Consider the following 27746-nt stretch of genomic DNA (forward strand, 5'->3'; position numbering starts at 1 on the left):
ATTGTTGGTATAGTGGGCACACTCAGTAGATTGGCTCAGTGCTCTGACATATTGAAGTGTGGTGCTCATGAGAGACCCAACTTTTGAGTCCAGCCCAGGTCTTGTTCCCAACCTGTTTACAATGTAAAAAATGCACTCATCTCTTCATGTATGTGCTTTGTTTGCAGATCTCCATTTGTCAGTGTTTCTGAGTACTCAGTGCTGAAGAACAACATTGTTCAGCTCTGTCTAGAGCTAACCACTATAGTACAGCAGGTGTGTGTGTGTATGTGTGTGAGTGTGTGTGAGTGTTTTGATATTTAACTCACACAAACAGCACCGTCTTTTATTATCATTTTAAAGTTTATTTTTTTTTCTTTTCTTTCAGGATTGCACAGTGTATGAAACTGAGAATAAGATTCTACATGTGGTGAGTTTCTCAAGCCACACACACTTTCTCTTTCACACACACAAACTTGTACACCTTACTTGTGAGGACCCCCACTAACTGTAGTAAGAGCATCTGTGGCAAACTATCAAAACCGAAGGGTTTAGAAGCAGAAATGTAAAATTTATGTTTTTGTGAATTATTCAGTTAAATGTATATTATTTGATCTGTGAAGATGTCTAAATCCTGCTTTTGAGGTGGGGCCACTTTTGTAGGTAAAGAATTGTCCTTTAAGCCATTAATTTAGACTTTACATTATCTGGCCACATTATAAAAGCTTTATAAAAGTGAGGAACATCCTCCATCTTCACAGGCTGGTTAAAAGTCATTTTGCTATAGTTGTGATGGCATTTTTATAAAAAATGTCTCTCATAAAAAAATTGAACAAGCACGCGCACACACACAGCTATTATATTTATATATTTGAAGTAAAACGTGATTGTGAAGTCACTTGTGTCTAGCCTGCTCTGAAGTGTGTGTGTGTGTTTAGCCTAAGGTTGGATATCTTGAATAATGCAGATTTTTTCCCCTTCAGGATCACTGCCTGTAGAACAGAAATAGAGAGAGAGAGAGAGAGGGATTTATAGATGGATACAAATAGAAAGAAAAAAGATAAAAGAAGGAATATAGCATGAATAAACATAGCATGTGACTTATTAACGCAGATTCATTAGCTACACATTATGGGTATATATTTCATGATGCTGAATGCCTTTCATGTGAATGGTTTGGACTGTTGCAGTGTTGCCAGTATTCACTGCTCCCTCCCAGTTCAACAGCTATAATTAGACTGAGAGATTTAGCAATGAATCGCAAACATAGACTGACAACACTGTCTGCTGTCTGTTTCTCTCTCGTTGTCTTTCTGTCTTTATCTCTCTTTGCAGTGTAAGACTCTATCAGGTATCTGTGAGCACATTATTTCATTGTCGTCCGATTCGTTGGTGTCACAGTCTGCTCACCTCGAGGTCGTCCATCTGACTAACGTTATGCCTAGCGAGGGCCTGGTGAGTAAACAGCAGCAATATCCCTTTCACAATCAACAGAAATATGAGAATGTTTAATAAGTAGGGTGTAATTGGTTGTATTTTAGAAACTTCCTCTCATCACCACTTAATATGCAGAGACAATTTTAAGAAAGCCATTTGTAGGTCGATTTCTCTAAAAAAATTACTGTGGCTCTGTGGTAACTCAACATTGACTCAAATAATGGCGTGAGTCACATTTCAGCACAGTTTGAAAAATCTGTATAAATCTCACAGCAGTCTCCATCCTCTTTTTAGGGCATGTACATCAAGTCCACATATGATGGTCTTCATGTGATCACTGGAACTACAGAGAATGTGAGTTCAAAGCTGTATTTATTCTTTACCTGTCTTATAGTCCTAATAAATGAGTCGTGATACATTTTGGACAGGAGCTTTTTCATATAAATTCTACCAATCAAAATCCTAAGATTATGAACAGCTGCTTGGCTCACTTCTTCCCACAGTTATTTAAGAACCCCATCTGTAAAGGTCATTTAGACTTGTGATATGTATTGTCTATGATGATCTTGTAATTGTTGTTTTAACTGTTGCTTTAATGACGTGTGAGCTGACATTATCAAGTGTGTCTCTCACTTTACAAAAACCAAAATAAACATGCCTTGAGGGTCCGTATATTCACTATGTAGCCTGTTAGAATGCAGTTAGAATCCCAACAAAAATAGCCAAAAATAACAAAGACATCTCTGAGCAACACACAGCAGTGTTTGAATCTGCTTTTTTGAACGAGTGAGTGAATGATTCAATAACCCATTCATAAACATGCTTTACTTCATTTCTAAATGAATCAGACGTTTTGAAAAAATGTATCAAATGAATGATTCAATGACTTACTCACTTCTAAAGGTTTTGGTTTCATATTTAAAAATAGTATTTTATTTTATTTTATTTTCTTAAGCCCTGTGATGAACTGGCCATTCGTCCAGGGTGTTCCCTTGTTGGCCCGAGATGCTGGTATTGGCTTGACCCTACATAGGACAAGCGGTTTTGAGAATGGATGGATGGATTTCATTTTTTAAATTCAAAATAATTTTTTTATATTTCAGTATTCAACATTTTATTTTGAAAACATCAATTTCAGAGTATTATTTATGTGTTTGTAATTGCTGTTTACATGCATTTATACCACCTCTGTGCTGCACTAAATGTGTAAATAAATCTAAATGCCACTTTAGATGCAGCTTCTGTGGCATCTCTGCAGTGCGAAAATAGCTTTTGTTGATAATGGTTTTATGTGATAATTAACAGCCCTATGGGGTCTTATTATTCTAATTAAATAAAAAAGTACTAAAATAGGTGTTCTGAGAAATCACACCTGAATCTATGACAGCCCTAGGCTCTAAAAACAGCGAAAAATAGTCTTTTTCACATTCTTAGCCAATCATGGAATGTTTTATACCTTTATGTGCTGGATAAGGCAGTCTAATTCAGTGATTAGCAGTTGGCAAAACCACCTCTGCTTGTTTCCAAATACATTTTTATGCCAGTGTTTGATATTTATAGTTGATGTATTGCACATCAGCATGAGAAGTGACGTTATAAATAACTAAAAGATTAAAGATTAAAACTAGATTAAAACTTCTACACTCTCAGATAAAAAGGTAAGAAGTTGTCACTGGGACATTACTGCTACCCTTTAAGAAGGTTCTAATATGTACATTTTTGGTACTAATTTGTACCTTTGATATACTAATATGCACTCTTTAGGTACAAATGTGTACCTTTCGAGAGGGTTTCCACCTCAGTGACAGCTTTTGAACTCTTTCTTCTGAAAGCATAAGTGTTTATATGAAATCTAAGATCATCATTGATGATGCTGTATGATAAGACTACTTCTCCGTAGGAAAACTGCCTCTGGTTTTCTTCATATTGTCAGTGCCCATTTCAGGCAGTCTTGCTCTGTAAAGCACATGCTGTGCTGCAGCTCTTCTGTGGGGACAGCAGAACCAGGTCATCCGCATAGAGCAGGCAGTTGATTTCAGAGCTGGCTAGAGTGAGGCTTGGAATGGTGGATTGTTCCAGTGCTGTTGTTAAATCATTTATGTAGCTGTTCAATTAGGTTGGACTCAAACATGCCTTTTTTTAGTTGCTGGAAGAACAGAATTCATTGATTTCCAACTCTTAACGCACATTTACTGTTCAGCTAAATGGATTTTACAGTTTCAAATGATTTTTCAGCCAATAGAACAACATATCAGAACAAATGAAAAACCTTCTGAATAATATTCTGGGCTGGTGTCATGGTTTAGTGGTTAAAGATTTGGAAAAATTGTAAGTCACTGTATTTGTCAATTGTAAATGTCAGCCGCTGTACCCTTGAGAAAGGCATTGAATCTGAAGTTGCTTCAGGCGGACTGTCACTGCACAAAGTGTACTGTAAGTCACTATGCATAGAAGCATCATCGAAATGCTTACTATGTTTGAAAATATTCTTCAAAATAAATGTCTTAGCTGTTTATGCTTTAGACAGGAAATAAGCAGATCTGTGTTTCCCAAAAGCATTGTAAGCCTAAGTAGATTGTAGAAACCAGTGCTCTCCACGATCAACTTAGGCTTATGATGCTGAAAATGAAAATGCAGCCCAGATGAGTGAGATTTTGATGAAAAGACCTTCAAACGTTCCTCATAGGAAGGTCAACATTCAGGCATGTATGATAATACAGCATCGAAATTCCTGGGTAAATTATTGGTGTTAGATTTATCTCTATAATGAGCAGGGGTTATTAATCTCTCTATCTCTCCTGCAGTCTCCCGCAGATCAGTGTAAGAAGATCCATGCTGGTGATGAGGTCATTCAGGTCAATCACCAAACAGTGGTGTGTATCTTTGCGTGGGTCAGTAAGGTTGACATCTGTGCTTGCATCTTATAGTGCATAAAAGTGCATTAATGTTTGTCTAGATATTGATTGGCAGTTGATGCTCAAGGGTTTTCAGGTGGAACTCATAAAACCTGTCAAGAACATGTCTGCAAAATATAATTTCTTTAAGAAATTATATGGTAAAACTTTACAATAAGGTTTCATTTGTTAAAGGGTTAGTTCACCCCAAAATGAAAATTCTGTCATTAATTACTCACCCTCATGCCGTTCCACACCCATAGGACCTTCGTTCATCTTCAGAACACAAATTAAGATATTTTTCATAAAATCCGATGGCTCAGTGAGGCCTGCATTGCCAGCAAGATAATTAACACTTTCAATGCCCAGAAAGCTACTAAAGACATATTTAAAACAGTTCATGTGATTACAGTGGTTCAACCTTAATGTTATAAAGCAACAAGAATACTTTTTGTGCACCAAAAAAACAAAATAACGACTTTATTCAACAAATCTTTTGTTTCGAATCAGTGCCTCTGAACGGGTATCAAACTGCCCCCCAGTGGTGAACACTTATGGCGTGACGAAGCCTTGTTTACCGAAATCACGTGAGTTTGGCAGTTTAATACACGCTCCGAACCACTGATTCGAAACAAAAGATTTGTGAAGCTTCGAAGCTTCATGAAGCAGTGTTTTGAAATCGTCCATCACTAGATTTTGTTGAACAAAGTTGTTTTTTTTGGAGCACAAAAAGTATTGTCATCGCTTCATAACATTAAGGTTGAACCACTGTAGTCACATGAACTGTTTTAAATACGTCTCTAGCAATGCAGGCCTCTCTGAGCCATCGGATTTTATGAAAAATATCTTACTTTGTGAATAAGATGAACGAAGGTCTTACAAGCGTGGGATGACATGAGGGTGAGTAATTTTTGGGTGAACTAACCCTTTAATATTAATTAACTACATTAGTTAACATGAACTATCAATGAACAATACTTTTACAGCATTTATTATTCTTAGTTAATGGTAATGTCATTTAGTCATTTTGATAAATGAGACTTTATTGTAAAGTGTTATTAATTATACTTTTATATATATAAAAAATGTTTATTTTATTGTTTTTGCACTGTAACATTGTTTTCTCAAAATGAATGCACATTTTCAAAATTCAAAACTAAGCCACAAATTCTCTTTGAGAATTTGAAAAGAAATAGAAAAAGGTCCTAAAATATTCATTTTGATTTTGAATTGCAATATAACCTTTACTCTACCAGTCTAATGTTATTTATGTATTTAAACTTATTTAATGTTTATCTTTAAATCATCTATATCATTCAGGTTGGCTGGCAGTTGAAGAATTTGGTCAACTGTCTCCGTGAGGATCCAAGTGGAGTCATCCTCACGCTGAAGAAGAGGCCGCAGAACACTCTTGGCTCCACCCCTGCACTGCTGAAGAACGCCCGCTGGAAACCACTTGCCCTGCAGGTGTGTGTGTGTGCAGGATACTTCAACGTGTTTGTTCAAGTGCATCCATTTAATGTGTAGTGCATACATGTGTGTGTGTGTGTGTGTGTGTGTATGAGAGCATCTCAGAGCACTGAATGAGTTCTGTACAGCTTGTTGCCATGACAGCCAGAGTTCTGTGGTTGCTCTGGATACAAGTATCAGACAGATGCAGTTAACAGCTTGCACATGTGTCCTCTCCTCACAGTCACGACACAGTAGAGCGGAGTGGACGTTCACTCATGAATGAATTCACATTGGTGATTTGAAGGACATAATGATTATTGACATAACCACTGATAGACTTGCAGTAATACAGGATTCCAATCCTCTCTGAATGTATAAATAAACAATAATATGCTTGTAAATCAAGGAAAAACACGATAAATGACCTGATAAAATGACTAAAGAGAAGAAAAATATGTTTGCACTTAAATGTTTACATGCAATAAAACAATGCCCATTGATAAATGATAGTGATAAATCGATAGACAGTGTGTTTATGTATGTTTCTCCCGCCTCTTGTTGCTGGGTTGCTGTCTGCTGCTTGTTGCTATGCTTTTCCTCATTGCTAACTGACTGATGCAGCGCTCATGGTTGCTAAGGGCAACTCTATCGTCGTTTTGAAACACACTCTTGGTCCTCTGTTAGGTCTTTAGACGTGTGCATGACCGATCACTGTCCTGCCCTCTAGTGAAACAAACTGCACAAGACTTAACATACTGTACAATTATAATATGATTAATATTTTTAAAATATATCTTTGCCTGAATACTTTCATAATCCATCATGAGAAATATAAGATCTGTCTGATATTATGTTTTAATAGCTGATTTTTTTTTTGTTTTTCTTCACATATAAAGGGTTGTGAACAGCTTGTATCGAAACTTAAAAAAATGAGACTTCCACAAGGGTTTCTGAATTCTACATATAGCCCATTTAATATAATAACAACAATGTGCCATTAGCTTTATAGTGAGGTTATTTTGTGCATGCTTTTGATTGACAGCCGCTGTCCACCAGTCCGTGCAGTGGTTCCCCTACCCCACCCAGCACACTTGGGTCGGTTGGACTTTCACCTGGGGTGGACACACCTGGGGGACATGATGTTTTCATTCTTTCCCCTGTCTATGGACACAGGTATTTACATATGAAATATAAGATGCAAACCAAAACTTTCTCTTTTAGCATGTTGGTGTAATTACTTTCTCTTTCCCCTTTGTTTTCTTTCTTTTGCTCCTGTTCTTACTCTCTTAGAGAGGAGGATCTGGATCGGGGTGGGTTTGGTGTGTTTGGCTCGGATTCTCCAGGGTATTATGTAGAACAGGAGGTACTGGGGGGGCAGTACTTCCCCCTTCTGGAAGAGGATTCCGGGAGAAACACCGGACTGCGACGCAGAGACCGGACTCCAACTCACAGTAAGAACATTAGGGCTAATAATTGGATATTACAAATATGCAAATAAATAAATGAAAATTCCAATAAATACAAAGTTCTGTCATGAAACTCTAGATGGAGCAGACTGATAGGTCCTTAACTCAATCTGCTTGCAATCACGACATTCTCTATAGGGCACAGCTGATTGGTTCCTGCTGTATCAGTAGCCAATGAGCTTGTTGCTTAGCCTTTAAATACTTGGTCAGCGTTTGCTGTAGCAGTGCAGCACGCTTTCAGAAACTCTTCAACTTCCACAGCTCCACCTGTATACTGCTGTATTACTGCTACGGGTAATTCACGTACGCTATATTGTACAGCAGCAGCATGTCTTACTTGCTCACAGCAGCTTGTTGTGTATGTATCGGCAGTATCAAGTCCCGTACTTACTCAGCAGCAGCAGCAGCGGCAAATCAATGGGCAGCATTTTTATGTCATTTTATAAAGAAAACAAGACCTATTTTAAGATCATTTTGCTTATATTTTGTTGCATTATAACATTATTTTCAAACATTCCAATTAAATCATTCCAATTCACTGTACTGTTAATTAAAATTTTATATGATAAAATATGATATTGTTTTTCTATGATATTTTATAATATATATAAGATATGATATAATATTAAGATATTATATATGTATTTTAAATACAGTATATATTAAAAATATATATTTAAATATCATGTTAGTATTTGCTTTGAAATTAATTTATGCTAATTTAATAAAAAAAGCATTTAACAGGATGGATGATTTTAATTGCTGTATTACAGCTTTGATCCAAAAGATTGGATTTAAGTGATTTGAGAGTAATTATTATTATTATTATTGATTTTCTCAGTTGCATATTCATAGAAGTTCTGTACTCTTGATTCAAAATAACACTATTATGCTACATACGGTTCTGTACACTACAATATACTGCATTCTTTGTTTTAAATAATATATGAAACATTCCAACCATTTCCAACCATACATTTTTAAATTGTAGTAAGTTTGTGCAATGTTACACAATGAACATCTTACATCATGCCAGGATGGCCATTTTTTAAGCTGGACATAAATGCAGTGTGTTACAGGAGATTAAGCCACTAGGGAGCTCCGGCTTTAAACTGCAAATCTCAGCCATTTAGTATGTTGCAGTTGCACTCCTGTGTGCACTAATACACACCAACAGAGGAGATGATAGATGCTCTGAAACACACCAGAACATACACAGAGACACACTCAAATGTTGTATGTCTCTGCCTGTAGGTGACCTCAGACAGGTTTCCATGGGAACTGAATGGCTGGCAGAGCCTCAAGAATCTGGAGTTTACAAAAGAGGAAGTAGAGGTGATCATTTTACTTTTTTGCATACTTTACTACATTACTTGTTTTGCTCCACTTGCACCAAGTTGCATTTTAGATTAATTTAACTCTATTATGAACCTTATTGTTATTGTAGGCATTTTTGACATCCCTGACCAAAAGGGATTTTGTCTGTCTTGCAAGTAATTTGAAAGTGGTTCACTCAAAAATGGCATTAACAGTTCTGTCTCTTTAAAAATGGACAGATGTTGACCTCTGTGAGTATTTTAGGGCAGAGTTCAGTGTCTGTAATGTGAGGCTAAGATAAATACTCTCTCTCTCTCATCCTTACAGTATAGGAAAGAGAGGTATAAAGGTACCCACACATGTTTAGGGCCCAATTCTCCCCTACATCTCCCCCTACAGTCTCGATTATCTTGGTGGATCTACAGATTTTCTTATCAGATTTTCCTGTGGTGCGATGTGTGTTAGAAATCAGAAATCAGAAAGTGAACTGATGGAAGCATTATAACGACTTTTTCTTTTTTCTTCCGCAAATTGTTTATAAAAAGCAGTCCAAACACTGTTATCGCCATTTCTTTTCGGCCTTCATCTGCCATGTTTGTTTACTCCAAAGTCACGTTTGGCCGCGAGAGATTTTGCGAGATTTCCCATGTTCACAGTCGGAATACTGGTTATGTCAAAGATGAGTGTGTTAATGCATGTTTATATTTCTAGTTAACGAGGAGCTTCTTTTTAGAAGGTGGCATTCTCAGTTGCATAACCTGGCATTTGCCATCAGTGTGATTTGTGCAAGTTGCCTACACTAAAATCACGTCTGCAAAGAACGTAAATGTCACAAAACTATAGAACTGACATTTTAGAGCATCAGAACCAAGAACACAAACCTGTTAGGCAGCGACTTTGTTCGATTGAACTCTGCAACCAAAAGCAGGAAATACCGTTACATTTGTGAAAGCTGAGGTAAGCAAAGTGCAAGACAGACTTCTTTGAAGAAGCAAAGCTTCAGAAAACTGGAGGAACAGCAAACACCATTTCCTTTGCCTTTGGTTGATCAGCATAGGTCTTTTTGTGAACGTTTCTTTCTGAATATATTTTAATGAGAAAAAAATATTTTGTGTTTTTGAAAATCAGCAGAAAAAGTGAGCATATTAAAGGTTTCTATTGAAATCCAAACTTAAATTTTTAGGCTGCTTGAAACTTAACAGTCCATTAATGTAGATTATCATCTTCAATTAATAATAATAAAAAAGTTTTTTACTGCTAAAAACTGTAAATATGAATGTATTATATATTATTGTAAACACTTTTACCAAACGGTTATCTTTAATTATTACCTGAAACAGATTTTTACTTAATGTGTGAGCGCTAATGCTTTTTAACTAGAAGATTTTACCTCGATGTGTGATACTTGCAGTAACCAACTTTCTTTTTTGGTTTTTGTTATGCGAGAGGTGAAAAGTTAACTGTAAACATGTAAAATTACTCATTCATTACTTTTTTTTGTGGAAATACAACTCTAAGAATAGAACAGAGAATACGTAGGCAACACTGGCACAGATATAAATAGAAAGTAAACCTACTTTAGGGGAAATAAACCTCTGAAACCTCTCTCTCACACACACAGGAAGATATCAGAGTGGTTTCATGCTGTGGCAGCTAGAGTTATGAAGAGTTGAATATTTTGCAATATGCTCAGTTTCTGCTACATGCTCCCATTATAAGTCCTTACGCTGTTTTTCTCTCAGAATGTGACTCGCTGCTTGCTTTCTGTCTTCCTCAATCAGATTCTGATTCCTCCCTCTTGCGGTTCCTCAGTGATGACAGGATTGTGTTGATTCAGGAAGAGGCAGAGTTTTCCCAGCGGGACACAAGCAGGCGATCCAGGAAGAAGAGCCGGAATCCCAGCAGTCCCAGTTTTCCCATCAGTCCCTCTATGCTTGCCCCACCTGTGCGTCTGGACACAGGCCCCCCCGAGGGTCTGCCCTTCCCCGTGCCCGACTCAAACACGATGCCACACTACCATGTAAGTGAAATGTTGAATCTGATCACAGCTGAACTACTGTGTACTGACATTTAAATGAATAATTTGATACAATGCACTTATTGTGTACATACATGTTTTTACATTGTACTTTTATTTAAATAATACCTGCAAGTAATTAAAGCTGTAAATAAGTTCCGTAATTACATCTGTAATTACACTATTGACCGTTCCCTAACACCTCAACCCACCCTTAAACCTAACCAAACCACGAAACCTGCCCCTAACCTTACACTTATCCCATCTCAATAACAGCAACACGCAATCAGTACATTGTACCCAACAATTTTTTAAGTACATAGTAATTAAAGATACCTAATATAAAGTGTGACCAAAATTTCAGAATTGTCTCATCTCACAACATACATTTGATCTATTGTCATGTAATTGTACATACAGGACACACGCTCACACGTCTCTGAAACAGTAGTTTCTTTTCATCTCGCAGAACAGGAAATTCAAATCTCTCTTCCTCTCTGTCTCTCTTTCTTTTTGTCATTCTGTTCATTGCCCCAGAGAGCTGCAGACACACTTCGAGCAGATGCTGATAGGTGAGTAAACTTTATACCTTCCTTAATTTATCATACTTTTTGTTTTTTTGTATTAAAATTTTTATCCCCAGAGATTTGTTACCAAAAAAGTTTTAATGACCAAAAAAGTCATAATTGTTTTTTTTAAAGACCATTTTCATCTTTTTTTGGCTGTGTTTTGCTGGTTTGTCTTAATTTTTTTTTATATAAATACCCTCTTCATGTGAGAATGAGGAAAAAAAGTGCTCTGACACAAGCTGAGGGTTGGCTGTTGGATCAAATATTGTTTTGAACTGGCCCATGCTTCAACATATGCTTCTTTGCATAGACAGCATTATATTGTGACAGATTTACAAAATAATCTGTGCCACTACCTGTTCCGATCGAACGGAATAACCTTCGTGACTCATCCCTAATAACTGGGCACATTCAGAAAGATTTTCAGAGAAGCAGGTGGTAAACACAGCCAGATGTGTGTGTGCTAAGCAGAGCACAAGGTTTGGTGGATTTCCCCATGTTTTATTTCTATCATTAGTACTTCTAATGTCGGGATTGACAGTATCAATTCTGTTTCCTCTTAATTACTGGACTGGATAAGATTCAGAACATTAATGTCATTGATGTATAAATGTGTAATACAAAAATTTGTTGTTTTTGGAGATTTGTGCATCATTTTAGTATAATAAACTTTATACCGAAAGATGAAGGAGAGTTGATATCTGAGGTAAAAGATACTGGCTTTCAACTGGTCACTCCAGTTCAAAATGAGCATTTAAAAATGAGCAGTTTTGTTTGTTGGTGTACAGACTAATAGGATGCTTCTCACAGCTTTGTTTGTGCACAGTCACGTCAGTGATAGTCTTAATGAACTGCCATTTATTTATAAATGAGGAACAGAAATTCATTGGCTGCAGTCTTAAAGAGGTTTTTATTTCCTCTGTGACTAAAAGAGTCTGTGGATTGCATCTGTCTAAAGATGGATCGATCTCTGTTTCTCTAGTGTTACGATGGATACAGAGAATTAGATAAAAGAGTGTTTTTTGGATGGCTAAGTTTTAGTGTTTAATCCACAGATGTAGAGTGTGTGTGTACAGGCTTCACTATACTTATACCAAAAATGTCCTTAAAGGTGCTAAAGAGGATGTTTTGTTTTATACATTTTTGCAATATTACTTGAAACTGTCTTTACTAACTGATAAAAGACTATTTATTAGGTGCACTGAAAGGAATAATATTAATATACATCATCTGTGCACGAGGTAGGGCCTTAAAAACATCAGCCAATCATTTACGTGATCATCGCGTAAACGATTGGCCCTCTGGCTTGTCAATCACTGCCGTGACGTTCCTTGTGAGAGACGTGCACGGATTGGCCCTCTGGCTTGTCAATCACTGCCATGACGTTCCTTGTGAGAAACGAGGGCGGCTGCGCGCTCCAGTAACTTTCCACACTCCACAGGCGCCGCATGCCATGTTTTTGTCAGGAGACAGGAGTAACAACTGCAGATTATGAGTTACCTGCGGTGAGTCCGACATAATGAATCCACTAACACAACACAGCGAATGCTGGTGGTAAACACTCGTGTTCCAATTTGGGAGGCGTTCCTTCGAAGGAGGGGGGTTGTTCTTACGCATGCGCTCATTTAAAAAACTCAGTAACAGTCTTTGGTTTCTCAGTCGACGAAAAGATCCTCTTTAGCACCTTTAATATTCAAAAATATCCTCTCTAATGTGGTGAAACCTGTTGAACACTGACTAGTGAGCTGGACCTCACTAGTAATAAATTGGCCAAATCTTGTTTATATTTAAATCTAGTGTTTTGCACATGACATGGATGTCTATGAGATGACCTCACTATATTTTGAAGCAAACATAAGTGTGTGTGTGTGTGTGTTTTAGGGCGTGTATGTGTTTGAGGGTGCGTGAGCATGAGCAGCTGTTTCAGTTAGAATCAGTTATGAAGTCAACCTCAAACACCAGCATCCTGTCCATTACCTGTGTCTATGTTTGAGATAAATAGGCGAAAAATAAATATTTGATTTTATTATGCAGTCAAACCAAAATTTATTCAGACACCTTGAACATTTCATTCATTAATACAGTTTATTCACTATAGTTTAAAAAAATGGTAATAAAATATGACAAGATTTCAGAGTTATACTGTGTCAGAAAACATTCATCTTAATTATGTCAGATAACACTTGAACAAAACATCGTCAGGTCAAAGTGTCTGAATAATTTTTGGTCCCGAATTTTTATACATTTTACTAGTAGTCCACTGTGTGAAGAATTTTAGTTTAGTTTAGTTTAGTTTAACTTTATTGTCTGTACAGATTTCCTGAACAGAAACTCATCTTCATCAATATCAAAAATATCAAAAATGTCTGAATAATTTTTGGTTTGACTGTATATCTTTGTTGCAGATGGAATCATAAATTACTGTGCTCTCATTCTTTCTCTTTCTCTCTCTGCAGATATGCCAGTTCAGGACTTGACCGACAAGCAGGCGCATCAATGAGGAAGGTAAACCACAGGCACAGTTAACAACATCAGTCTTGGTAATGAGAACAACAGCTACAGATACAACTTTAACATTTTCAGTAAAGAAAGGTGATGAAATATGCACCTATCTTATAAAACTTCTCTTGCTGATGTATCACTGGAGAAGATCTTTATTCATTGGAGAATCTTTTTTTGCAATAAGGCAACAAAAAAGTTTTTGGACTTCATACAACATAATATACATTTTGCACTATTAAACAGGCACAACAAAATATTTTTTATATTATTATAGATTTTATTTTTGTTTTAATATTAGATTATAGGTATCATCACCAGTCATGGGCGGGGTTTCCCTACTCTTACGTAGGAGTAGGGGGAAATATCAAACAGCGTGTTCTGAGAGACTGAAAATGATAAATGGGGATTATAAAAAAAAGTTTTGGGTAGATTTTTACCATTATAGGCTGGTTGCTTATACACAATGTGGACACGTATCTGTGAATTTTGCATAACAGGTCCCCTTTAACATCAATTTATTTGTAATATTTAGATGTAAAGAGGGAGCATGTTTATCTGTTATAGTATCTAATAATTGATCATTTCATTTTTATATAATCCTGCACACTACCCCAACTTGCAATGCAGAAAGTATCACAGTTTATTCAGCAACATCCCTTGACCTTCAGTAGGCATTTACCACATGACGGGACCGAAACGTTGCTGAATAAATTGTGATACTTTTTGCAAGTTGGGATACTGTGCAGGACTTTTTGTTATTGAGTTTTGGGAATAGCTTTCGCTTCACCCCTATCAGTTATCTGCAAGTCTGCAAGGTTAGTTGTTTATTGATAAGGATTTTGATACAAACCCTCACGACTTTGGTCTATGAGAATGGTGCAATTAGGAGCCTTCTGAAACAAGTAATCTATAAAACAAGTTATGTGTCCTTTCTCTCCTCTCTCTAGTCTGTACATTATGCCTCTTTGAGGACCAAGCCCAAGAAGAAAAGCAAAGGTATGTTGATGAGACCAAAGGTTAACTCTGAGCATTTAGGATGTGTTTTGTTATCCTGTCATGTGGTTGTCATTTAATATGCTGTGTGTTTGTGTTTGTGTGTGTAGGTTCCCTCAGTAGTGCCAGCAGAAGGCGTATTGCCTGCAAAGATCTGGGTCATGGTGACTGTGAAGGTTGGCTATGGAAAAAGAAAGACGCCACTGGCTACTTCACGCAGAAATGGAAGAAGTACTGGTTTGTTCTCAAAGACTCCAACCTGTACTGGTACACCAACCAGAACGTAAGCAAACAAACACAATTCTCTTCCCTCTGGTGGTGAAGTCTGTTGGCTGTACGAAAGTGTGTGTGTGTGTGTGTGTGTGTGTAATGTCCTTTTATGATCCATTTCCACTTTTGGCATCACTGAATAACCTCATAAACTCCACATCCACCTAGTTAATCTTGACTATTATTAGCAATTACACAATTATCAGCACATTCAGTACTCGCTACTTTCACCGATGGCCAAGTCGCAGGCTCACAATGCTGGTGTGGTTTAGTTTTCTTGTCCACAATAATACGTGTGTGTCATATGTTCTCAGTTTCAGAGATGCTGATCTTTGCACCTGCCGTAGTTATGATGCAGAAATGATTTCTCTTCTTCTTTATTTGTTTGCTCAGGATGAGAAAGCAGAGGGCTTCATCAGTTTGCCAGAGTTTCGGATAGACAGAGCGATTGAGTGCAGGAGGAAACAGTGAGTGTTAGAAGACAACAAGAATCACTCTTTCTCTCTGTTGTGTTGGGTTTGCTGGTTTTGGGGCGGGTCTGTGTTTGAAGCCCATCGGCTAGCGGAATCTGGGTCACTGCGGAACTGCTCATCTCTCTTTTACAAACACACACACACAGTAATTGATTGTATACTAGATATTTGTATCTGAATGTCTCTTTTTCTCTCCCTTTGTTTCAGTGCCTTTAAAGCATGTCATCCCAAAATCAAGAGTTTCTTTTTTGCTACAGATCATTTAGAGGAGATGAATAGGTAAGTGGTTTCAGAGCCCCTTTAGACTTCAGCTTCCCTTCCTGTTAGTTCCTCTCACGTCTATGGTTCCTGTTGCAGGTGGATGAATCGTTTAGGCTTGGCTGCGATTGGCTACACACCTGATGATCCGGTACCACGACCTGATGAAGGTGAGATCACATCCTGTGATGATATCATCAGCTCATAATGCTATGATCTCACTGATGCTGCGTTCCAATTCGCCTACTTATACTACGCCCTAAAAGTATGTACTCTTTCTGTGAACAAAAAGTACTTACTTTTGAGTGTGTAGTAAAAGAGTAGACAAGCTTTGGGACATACTAACACGTCATACAATCGCGTCTTTTCTCTCTGTCGTATCCTGTCACCGTAAACTGGCCTGTCAATCATCTTACATCCTCCACATTTCATTTAGTTAATTTCCTACCGTATCGGAGAGAAATACAGCACATTGATCTGCAGTCGCGAGTCTTTCATGTGGAGAACTGTCCTCATATTAATGCATAATGATGCATTTAAAAGTTAATGGCCATTCGGATCTTTATAAAAGTCCACATTGGTATTTGCAGATGAAAAATAACACGGGTAACATTAAATATATATTTTCTATCAGGTTAAACTGATTATCAGTCACTCAAATCTCTCAGCGTCGATCGCGTATATATCCGACATGTTTTGTAGTTTTTTAACACTTTTTACTCGTGTTTGTAGTTCTGAACTGAATCCTCGTCCAATGCGCAATGGGTTGTGGGCAATATTAGCCTTTATAGTGTGCACGGATCCACACTTCGAAAATCTACCGGAAATAGTAGACCATCCGGGGACTTTTGGCATACTCTTTTCAACATACTATGCTTTGGGACACACTTATTTTAATCTCACATACTATTTAGGATGGATAGTATGGACATTGGAACGCAGGGTGAGTCTAGTTTCACTCTTGTCCATTCCATGAGTGATCGTACTTGAAGCAGTTGAAAAGCCTAGTCTGAGTATCATAAACTATGTTGTCATGTACATGTGATTCTGATGTCATTATTTTTGTTTAGATTATTGGAGTGAGAGTGACCAGGATGAGGTTGATGGGTCTATGACACTCAAACAGGACTCCACGTACCACCACAACCCCCCTGTGAGTATAAACACATGAACACATGTGCATATATTCAGCCAAAAATATTCTCTTTGATTTTCTAGCATCACACTGCTATCATACTGGTTCTAGTGCCTGTTCTCAATTGACATTTAAAAGGCTCATGAACTGCTTTTTTTTTTTTAATAAGTTATTTTCTATCCTATCTCTTTCGAACACTCCATTTTGATAGGCGCATTGCATTCAAGACTTGGAAGTAAACTCGCACTGCTATTGGGTAACAGTTTTGCATAATAAAATGATTTTCAACGTCCCTGCCGTTACATGTGTGGAATTGTTTTGAAAACTTCCGATGTTAAAAGATGTCTCGTTACATAGTTAACAATATGCGTGTTAAATAAGTCTTTGTGGCAAATACATTTTAAGTACTTGTAGTTACCACAGTTATAATTGACAAAAGATAACTTGCGGTGTTTTGTGTAAACGGAATTATAAATGAATGTACCACTGTTTGTCACACTGTCGTTCTTATAGGCTATTCATAATTCATCCTTTTTAAGTGAAAAACGTATACATTGTCATTTGCAGTGTTGTGTTTTAAATAAAATGAAACATCTTACTGATGACAAAACAGATGTTGCTCATTAAAGCTTTTTTTTTCAGGATTGCAGTGAATGGCTTTAAAGGGTTAGTTCACCCAGAAATGAAATTTCTGTCATTAGGTACTCACCTTCATGTCGTCCTAAACCCGTAAGACCTTCGTTCACAAATTAAGATATTTTTGATGAAATCTGAGGGTTTCTGAAGGCAGCAACGACAGTGCGCCTTTTGAGGTCTAGAAAGGTAGTAAAAACATTGTTAAAATAGTCAATGTGACTGCAGTGGGTCAACCTTAATGTTATGAAAAATAACGACTTTATTTATGGCGGCATTTTAATGCCATTAATGATCGAGCGTACAACTGATGCTTGCGCGCGCAGTAAATCACTTCCGCGAGAGGAAAACAGATCTGATCTCGGACAAGAATCGCAGCACGCGCGTCATCATTCCCCACACTCGCGCTCAATCTTCTTTTTCGCTCGCGCGAACACTTTTGATTTTTGTCAGTTGTCCAATCAAAACAGACTTCTGGAAAAACTGAATTGACCAATGACATTTGTGCTTACACTGAAATAAGTAAAGTCCCGCCCCACGACTGACAAAAATCAAAAGTGTTTGCGCGAGCGAAATAGAAGATTTAGCGCGAGTGTGGGGAATGATGACGCGCGTGCTGCGAGTCTTGTCCGAGCACGCGAGGGCTTGATCTGCGCGCAAAGGAGATGTCATGCGCGCGCGGGTTTAAAATGAGCTTGCGGGCTCCCGTTTCCTCGCGTGTAGATCTGTTATCCTCTCGCGGAAGTGATTTACTGCGCGCGCAAGCATCAGTTGTGCGCTCGATCATTAATGGCATTAAAATGCCGCCATATTTATTTAACAATTTTAACTGTTGTCATACACAGTTTATGTAGGGAACACAGTGCAGGCTTCTGTGTTTATGTCTGAACGCTGACTCATTATTGGCCGGCTCCTGCATCAGCATCACACACATGTGTCAAGCTGCTCACGTGTACAGCATCGGCCAATACTGAGCCGCTGTTCTGACGTAGAACACGGAAGCCTTCATTGCGTTCCCTACGTAAACTGCGTATGACAACAGTTCAAATTGTTACATAAAGTCTTTATTTTTGTTTTTTGTTTTATGAAGCAACGAGAATACAAAAAGTATGTGGATGAACAGAAACACTCTGTTTGGAACAGATTTCATCAAAAATATCTTAATTTGTGTTCCGAAGATGAACGAAGGTCTTACGGGTTTGGGACAACATGAGGGTGAGTAATTAATGAAAGAAATGTCTTTTTTGGGTGAACTAACCCTTTGTGTGTCCCTGGCTTTAGATAAAAAAATAACAAAAGCAGTGTTCTCCATGTACTTTCTTCCTTATCCGATAATAATCCAACGCATACCGTATAAATACCGAAGCAAAGGAAAGCAAAATCACAAGTATTCAGTTTGACTGCGGCATTACAGTATAAATACTCTGTACATATCAAACAATTTGTATCAGACAAAGCAATAGTTACTCACAATTTGTGTTGCGACGTTACTGTCGGATCCAATATATTTGGCACTGCATCATCTTTTATTTTCAGTCTCTCTGAAAAAACCTGTGTCTTGTTTAAAAATGAATATGCAGTAAAATAAAGTGAACAAGCAAACAGTGTCTTACTGACGTGATCAAAATGGAACTTTGTTAAAATCAAGCTCATCCATGCTTATAATTTTAATGTTAGGATCACAAGGATGGCAATGTGCACAACTTGGCACTTCAAAACCTCTTGTAATTCTCAGAGGCATCCTCTGTTGTTTAGTTGCTGGAGTTTGCGTCTCTCTCATATTTACTACTATATGACATGCGTGAACTGGTGGGCAAGGCTGAAGAGGCAATGATGTAAAAGTAGGCGTTGATCTGCTGCAGAGGTGGTCTTTCAGGCACTATGACGTAATAATGGGAAAATTCAAAACGAGTTGTTTTCTAAGCTTGGCTTCAATACAAGCTGTTTTTGGACTAATGAGGACAATTTCAGTTCTGAAGCTTACAGGATATTTGTATAGTGCAACTATTATATGTCAAAAGATCAAGGAAAATTCCATTTCTCAGTTCATGACCCCTTTAAACCTCAAATCATGAACCATTGACATCAGACATCAGGAGACAGGATAATATCTCAAACAAGTTTTTTTTTTGTTTTTTTTTTCAATTTAAAGTGCATATCAAAACTACATGGTACAAAACTAGATCAACAAATCTAAACAAAAGCACACAGTGCAGCACCTCATTCATATTCTTATTCCCTCCAACCACTTTTTCCCCTTCTGTCTAAAATATTTTTATTGACATATGTTATTAAATGTATCTATTTATATACTGTGTCTATATAGAACAATATATTTTTTTTGTCAATTTTATATTATAACTACATTAGTTTAGTACATTAGTTTATTAATGTTTTATTTAGAACAAAATTAATATATACACTACTAATGTTTGGGGTCTATGTATGTTTTTTTTTTTTTTTTTTTAGTTAATTAATCCATTTATTAAGGATGCATTAAATTGATCAAAAGTTCCAGTTAAAGACATGCATGTTAAAAAAAAAAAAAAAATCAGTTTCAAATAAATGCTGTTCTTTGAACTTTCTTTTGATCAAAGAATCCTGAAAAAAAAAATCAGTTTCCACAAAAATATAAAGCAGCACAACTGTTTCCAATATTGATAATAAAAGATGTTCCTTGAGCACCAGATCATCATATTAGAATGATTTCTGAAGGATCATGTGACACTGAGGACTGAATTCAGCTTTGCCATCACAGGAATAAATTATATTTTAAAATATATATTAACATAGAAAACAGTTATTTTATTCACCATGTTTGTTGGCAATATATGAAGTAACATAGTCAGTTATGTCATTTTTTGTCTCACGTCACTGGAAACTTTGGCCGGTTCTGAGAGAGGTTTGCTGAGCCCCGCCCTTCACACCAACACCATATTGGTTTGGCGTGTAGCAAACTCACTCTGTGGCTCTCTCTGACTATCATCTTATACTTCTAGCTTTCCCACTGACAGTTGACAATGATAATGAGCAGTGATTCTGTTGTCCTCAGGGAACTTCCTCCAGTCCATTTCCTGAGCGTCATTTTTCCAGCGGCTCCACATTCTCGCATTCCTCTGCCGAGGAGTCCCATTCTTCTTGCCGATCATCCCATCGAGAACGGCGCTCATGGCAGGACCTGATTGAAACCCCCTTGACCAGCACAGGTCTACACTACCTGCAGACTGCAGAAGAGGAGGAGCCATCCCTGCTGTCACCTGACCAGCACCGGCAGGCCACGCTTCCCGCCCAGCGCCGCCGACCTCTGGAACGTGACGGGCCATTTCCATTGACTGACAGCGAGGAGTCCCGGCCACGCCATCACACTCACAAGCAGCGCAGCCAGAGCCTCCCGCGCCACCGCGACACACATGGAGGACACTCGCACCGCAGCACTCGTACACACGCTCACGTGCACACACACGGCACTCTAAGGCCAAGAACTCATCTCCATGAGGAAGAGGAGGAGGAAGAGGAAGAAAAGCAGGTGAGGAAAGGCAGCAGCAGGAGGCCTGAGAGCGACGAGAAAGTGTCTGATGGCACGGACGGCCTGCAGGAGTTGTACCGATCGCTGGAGCAGGCCAGTCTCTCGGCTTTTGGCCAGCAGAGGCCTTCCACCAAACAGGAGTTCAGACGCTCCTTCATCAAACGCAGCAATGACCCCGCCACAAATGACCGACTGCACCGCATACGGGTTCTCCGCTCCACGCTGAAGGTATGCAAACACAGGAAGCAATGGACGCTTTTCACACTTTTCCCAGGGTTTGGAACGTGGAAGTAAATATAACATGGTAGATTTCTATTAGAAACCCCATGTATTGTAATACAAAATATAGTTTTGTAAATGTACACCACCGTTGAAAAGTTTGGGGTCAGTATAGTTTTAATGTTTTTAAAAGAAGTCTCTTGTGCTCACCAAGGCTGCATTTATTTGATCAAAAATACAGTAAAACAGTAATATTATGAAGTATTATTACAATTTAAAATAACTGTTTTACTTTTATATATAATTAAAATGTAATTTATTCCTGTGTTGGCAAAGCTGAATTTTCAACATCATTACTCCAGTCTTCAGTGCCACATGATCCTTCAGACAGAAATCATACTAGTATGCTGATTTGGTGCTCAAGAAACATTTATTATTATTATAAATGTTGTAAAAAGTTGTGCTGATTAATGTTAGTCAGATTTCTTTCAAAAAATAGAATGTTCAAAAGAACAGAATTTATTTTATATAGAATTCTTTTGTAACAATATAAATGTCTGCCACTTTTGATCAATTTAATGCATCCTTGCTGAAAGGATGAAGATAAAGAAGAGAAAACAAGAAAACAATCTTACTGATCCTAAACTTTTGAATGGCAGTGTACATTACAATTTTTAATAATGAATATATGAAAAATATTGCAGAAATGTGTGATCACAGTCTGTGAACAGATCACAGTTCAATTCTGCCAATTGAATTTAGAGAATCTCTGTAAACAAATCTAGAAGAATGTAATGGGCAATTCTAGAGGATCTTCATAAACATTTAAGAAGACTGTAGGAGCTATCTGAAAAGTAAAGAGGAAGAGTTATAAACCTCATCAGCTTAGCTCATGAATATTAATTGGGTGGCTTGGGTGTTTGTATAGTAGTGTTAACTGATTCTAATTTTTTTCCAAAGAAAAATAAAACTTAAATATAATGATTATTTTCCAAAAAATGTGAACATTTAGAAATTACTGAATGCTAAATCAATTACACTTGTTGCTACTCCCCTCCAAGCAACAATTGTAATTGATTTAGCTTTCAGACATTTCTAAATTTTTCACATTTATAAAGTCAGAATTGCGAGTTATAAAGTCAGAATTATGTGATATAAAGTCAGAATTATGTGATAAAGTCAGAATTATGTGATATAAAATCCGAATTGCGAGTTATAAAGTCAGAATTACGTGATATAAAGACAGAATTGCATGATGTAAAGTCGAAATTGCATGATATAAAGTCAGAATTGCGAGTTATAAAGTCAGAATAATGTGTTATAAAGTCAGAATTGCAAGTTATAAAGTCAGAATAACGTGTTATAAAGTTAGAATTACGTGATATAAAGACAGAATTGCATGATATAAAGTCAGAATTGCGAGTTATAAAGTCAGAATAATGTGTTATAAAGTCAGAATAGCAAGTTATAAAGTCAGAATTGTGAGTTATAAAGTCAGAATAACGTGATATAAAGTCAGAATTGCGAGTTATAAAGTCAGAATTGCGAGTTATAAAGTCAGAATTGCGAGTTATAAAGTCAGAATTGCGAGTTATAAAGTCAGAATTGCAAGTTATAAAGTCAGAATTACGCAATATTTAGTCAGAATTGTGATATAAAGTCAGAATTACGTGATATAAAGTCAGAATTGCAAGTTATAAAGTCAGAATTACGTGATATAAAGACAGAATTGCATGATGTAAAGTCGAAATTGCATGATATAAAGTCAGAATTGCGAGTTATAAAGTCAGAATAATGTGTTATAAAGTCAGAATTGCAAGTTATAAAGTCAGAATAACGTGTTATAAAGTTAGAATTACGTGATATAAAGACAGAATTGCATGATATAAAGTCAGAATTGCGAGTTATAAAGTCAGAATAATGTGTTATAAAGTCAGAATAGCAAGTTATAAAGTCAGAATTGTGAGTTATAAAGTCAGAATAACGTGATATAAAGTCAGAATTGCGAGTTATAAAGTCAGAATTGCGAGTTATAAAGTCAGAATTGCGAGTTATAAAGTCAGAATTGCGAGTTATAAAGTCAGAATTGCAAGTTATAAAGTCAGAATTACGCAATATTTAGTCAGAATTGTGATATAAAGTCAGAATTAAGTGATATAAAGTCAGAATTACGTGATATAAAGTCAGAATTGCAAGTTATAAAGTCAGAATTACGTGATATAAAGACAGAATTGCATGATGTAAAGTCGAAATTGCATGATATAAAGTCAGAATTGCGAGTTATAAAGTCAGAATAATGTGTTATAAAGTCAGAATTGCAAGTTATAAAGTCAGAATAACGTGTTATAAAGTTAGAATTACGTGATATAAAGACAGAATTGCATGATATAAAGTCAGAATTGCGAGTTATAAAGTCAGAATAATGTGTTATAAAGTCAGAATAGCAAGTTATAAAGTCAGAATTGTGAGTTATAAAGTCAGAATAACGTGATATAAAGTCAGAATTGCGAGTTATAAAGTCAGAATTGCGAGTTATAAAGTCAGAATTGCGAGTTATAAAGTCAGAATTGCGAGTTATAAAGTCAGAATTGCGAGTTATAAAGTCAGAATTGCGAGTTATAAAGTCAGAATTGTGAGTTATAAAGTCAGAATTGCGAGTTATAAAGTCAGAATTGCGAGTTATAAAGTCAGAATAACGTGATATAAAGTCAGAATTGCGAGTTATAAAGTCAGAATTGTGAGTTATAAAGTCAGAATTGCGAGTTATAAAGTCAGAATTGCGAGTTATAAAGTCAGAATTGCGAGTTATAAAGTCAGAATTGCGAGTTATAAAGTCAGAATTACGCAATATTTAGTCAGAATTGTGATATAAAGTCAGAATTAAGTGATATAAAGTCAGAATTACGTGATATAAAGTCAGAATTGCAAGTTATAAAGTCAGAATTACATGATATAAAGTCAGAATTGACTTGAATATTTAGTCAGAATTGTGAGAAAAATTTCAGTGGCAGAAACAAGCATCCATAGATTTTTGACATTTCGGTAACTTAAAGAATTTCAAAACATCAGCCAATCAGATGTTTTTTGTACAAAGAATGAGTTGAGCATCTCGTGTTCTGAATCATCTCTCTCTCTCTCCTCCCCGTCACCTACAGGCAAAGGAGGGTGACTTGGCGATAATCAGTCAGGTGCTAGACGATCCTTGTTTGACCTCGAGGAAGTTTCGTGAATGGAAGCAACGTAACCACGAGCTCTTCCTGGATATCTGTGAGTTCAGCTCTGCCCCATTGGAACCGCCCAGCGATTCCAACGACCTTTCACCTCTCTCGCCAACGCTGATGATGCACACTCACTCTTTCATAGAAACGCACGTGTGAAACACTGTCACGCACCCGCACGACTAACAGTCACATGCTGAAAATACAGACATAAAGGTATATGAATAACCTGAGTTGTGCGCTTCAAACCCACACACACACACACACACACACTTTGAAAAACACTGTGGATCCAGACTGTCTTCACTTTTTCCTTGACGGATGACCTGATACTGCCCTCCTCCTGATCATGAGTGACACCAGATCAAACCAGTACACTGTAAGATCAATGTCAAAGATGTGACCCAGCCTCCAGAACTACTGCAGACAGACACGCAGGCACTGACACCTGAAGGTGACTCAAACTGCTCATCATGGAGGTGAAAGTGTTACCTGCACATCTACAGCTCATTGCAAACTCTGTACAAAAGATTTCATCACGGCCACAGTTTGAGACAGATGGAAGAAAGGCCCTGTGAGGTGCCTGCTGCATGCCTGAAGAATCATCTTTTCAGATTAATTGACCACCAGTTGAACAAAATAGGACCGTATATAAAAACAAATCTCTTATTTTTGCCTCTGATTGGAGTAAAAAAACAAGTCTTTTTTTATATCTTCTGAAGATTTTGTTCACTTGTTTATTTGATTTTTTTTCCTTCCCTCGGAATGCTGCAGGAAGAGCACTCATGTAGCCATGGGCAACAGGCTTCACTCTGTTACCAAGCAACACCGCCCTACTGTGTTACTCTATACAACTCTCGAAGCAAGCAAGAGCGTTGGAAAGTGTGTGTGTGTGTGTGTGTGTGTGTGTGTGTGTGTGTGTGTGTGTGCGCGTATGTGTGTGTGTGTGTACTAGAGAAATGAGAGAAAGAAAGCGAGTCAGATGGATGCAGAACAGTCTCTTTTTGAGAGTTTGATGACGTTTGTGTTCGTATATGGGAAAAGATGAACTCCTGGCAGGTAGTAACGTGTTTAATTTGGCTTCTTTAGAATATTTATATTATAGCTTAACTCATGCATGGTTTAAAAAAGTATTACTATATGCTATCAGGCCAGAGAACAGTCTGTATATAAGAACATATTATTTGCATAGCTGCATCCTCTGTTTAAAACTGTGAATTGTACTCGTGAATGCAATCTTTTGACTCTGCAAACGCAGGACCTTTCTACTCTCTATTTTTTTCTACAAAAAAAGACAACAAAAGATGAAAAGCTTTGCTTCTCTGATGTTATGACTGTTTTTGCTTGTTTCCGGGTCTTTGCTGGTCATTACCTCTGAGCTATGGGCTACATTCAGGTTGTTAGTTTCTGTTTGCTAATGTACGTGTCCCTTAGACAGACTCCACTAGCCTAAAGTGAACATTTCACATATTCCCTTTTGCAATTCTGGACGTCAGTGGCTCAGGATTCTAGAATTGGATAAAGTAAAATGGGAGAGAATTTGAGGTTAAAATACAAAGAAATCAATTGGTTCATTCCCGGCTGTGGAGTGCAAAATGTACCCCTGCTAAATGTTGTGTGTGTGTGTGTGTGTGTGTGTGTGTGTGTCTTTTCATTTTGTCCACATTAAAAAGTCATCGAGACACATTTGTTTTTTTAATGCAGCCCTGCATATGTGCTCAGTGTTACAGTTATGTTTGATTGTCACTTTTTAGAATCTGGTGGGATGTATTTTAATTGAATAGAATGTACTTATTCAATGGCTTGTTAATTGTAAATTTCATTGGAACAAACGCACACACACTACCCTCACAGACTTTCATGTCCGTGGTCGATGCTTTCTTACCAAAGCGAGTCTCAAAATCACATCTGCCCGTTACTGTTACCGTTTTAATGATTCTTTTTATGTAGAATGTTGGTTACACTTTACTGTGTTTCATCTCATGGTGTGTGTGTGTGTGTGTGTTTGTGTGTATGTGAGTGTGTGAGTGTTATCCAGGCCATCGGGGTTTCACTGTGGTTTTAAGGGCATGTCCCCCCCCTCTCCCCCCCACACGGCTATGCTGTATAAGGTGTAAGTTGCACTGCAACATTGAGACGGAACATATTGCTCTTTTTTCAAGGTTTTCTTTCAAAAATTTCCCCTTCTGTATATTAAAACACCAGGAAGAGCCTGATATTTATTCACAGTATTATTCAAAGCTAACCCTCTTTGCTTTCAGAAATATAAATACATATATAAATATATATAATACAGATTGTAAAATGTTAAACTAATAAACTGAGTTCTCTGCACTCTGCATTTGTGTGTTGTGTGATGCTTCCAATGTCCAGTGAAATCACAAGCTGAAATGCATCTGTATGTCCCTCAATTCTGCTGTACATCCACTGACATGCATTACCAATTTCACTTGGTTTATCAAAGAAACGATCAGTCTTGTCAACCGCAAGAATCTTACCACCTAACCAACATCATATAGATTTTAGTATAGATTATCTGTACATTCTTATTTAATTTAATTTAAATAAACTTTTGTTCTCCCACTTCTAAAATCAAATTTATCACTTGATTACTTGTCTCTGCACATTACTGCAATGGGGGACAAATTATAGGCATACACTTGAAGTGTGCAGCCTATATCTTCAAATAACCCAATTTGGCCATAAGACAGGTTTTTTTCATTTACCAAGCCAATTGAAGCTCGGTTTGCATTAATAATAAAAACAACAATAATAAAATCAATAGTAAATATAGCTTCAAGCAGCTATGATGGGCCCAAGCTCGGTCTCACCATAGGCATTTAAAACATTCAAAACAGTTGGTGCCCATGTGATCACAAGCCACAACAGCCACATACATGAGATCATTTCAATTTAGATGAATTATGTCATAGAATGTCATAGGTCAATTTCAAATTAGTGCAGAATATCATCCTAATCTGCCATGTCTGTTTTTTTCCTCAGACAACCTCTATAAAAATTCCAGAGCAAATGACAAAATTCAACAGTATTCTGAGAAATGTAATCCAGTCTTAATACGAATGTCTGTGATTGCTGATGTTGTGTTATCCTAACACTCTTCATGTGTTTTTTTTTTTTTTTACCTCCCTTAACTGTCGTTTGTGCACTAATCTTATGTACCAAAGCATGCTTTCATTTAATTTCAATATTTGTTATATATGATGAAAAACGTCTTGGTTACGTATGTAACCCTCGTTCCCTGAAGGAGGGAATGGAGACGTACGTCAGTAGTGACCGATGAATTGGGATATCGCTAGAGAGCCCCTATCAGCTTCAAGAAAACTAAAACAAGCCAATGGACATTGGCGTGCAATATTTGCATAACGCA

The 27746-nt window shown here is 37.2% G+C and overlaps 1 protein-coding gene across 4 annotated transcripts; it reads left to right on the forward strand.

Annotated features, from left to right (window-relative positions):
- The first annotated feature begins 1286 nt into the window (after nucleotides 1-1286).
- si:ch211-26b3.4 (connector enhancer of kinase suppressor of ras 2) lies at nucleotides 1287-26658 on the forward strand. Of its 4 annotated transcripts, none has more exons than XM_067405920.1 (18): nucleotides 1287-1434; nucleotides 1711-1770; nucleotides 4221-4307; nucleotides 5631-5777; nucleotides 6805-6935; nucleotides 7053-7213; nucleotides 8483-8563; nucleotides 10327-10565; nucleotides 11100-11134; nucleotides 13588-13636; nucleotides 14581-14629; nucleotides 14737-14909; nucleotides 15290-15363; nucleotides 15577-15648; nucleotides 15727-15797; nucleotides 16698-16780; nucleotides 20448-21149; nucleotides 24296-26658. In XM_067405920.1, the coding sequence occupies exons 1-18, from the start codon at nucleotides 1417-1419 to the stop codon at nucleotides 24515-24517; spliced, it is 2454 nt and encodes an 817-aa protein (XP_067262021.1). In that variant the 5' UTR covers nucleotides 1287-1416; the 3' UTR covers nucleotides 24518-26658. The 4 variants fall into 4 exon arrangements, with proteins under 4 accessions (XP_067262021.1, XP_067262022.1, XP_067262024.1 ...); XM_067405921.1 differs by having other exon boundaries at nucleotides 4221-4289; XM_067405923.1 differs by lacking the exon at nucleotides 20448-21149.
- Nucleotides 26659-27746: the final 1088 nt, after the last annotated feature.

The sequence above is a fragment of the Chanodichthys erythropterus genome, chromosome 13, assembly GCF_024489055.1.
Source record: "Chanodichthys erythropterus isolate Z2021 chromosome 13, ASM2448905v1, whole genome shotgun sequence".
In the NCBI taxonomy this organism is placed as follows: Eukaryota; Metazoa; Chordata; class Actinopteri; order Cypriniformes; family Xenocyprididae; genus Chanodichthys; species Chanodichthys erythropterus.

Excerpts from the sequence above, each read along its gene's own strand:
- si:ch211-26b3.4 (XM_067405920.1), top strand. Across the intron at positions 7,214-8,482 it reads AGACCGGACTCCAACTCACA|GTGACCTCAGACAGGTTTCC; the intron begins GTAAGAACATTA and ends CTCTGCCTGTAG. Across the intron at positions 15,364-15,576 it reads ATTGAGTGCAGGAGGAAACA|TGCCTTTAAAGCATGTCATC; the intron begins GTGAGTGTTAGA and ends CCTTTGTTTCAG.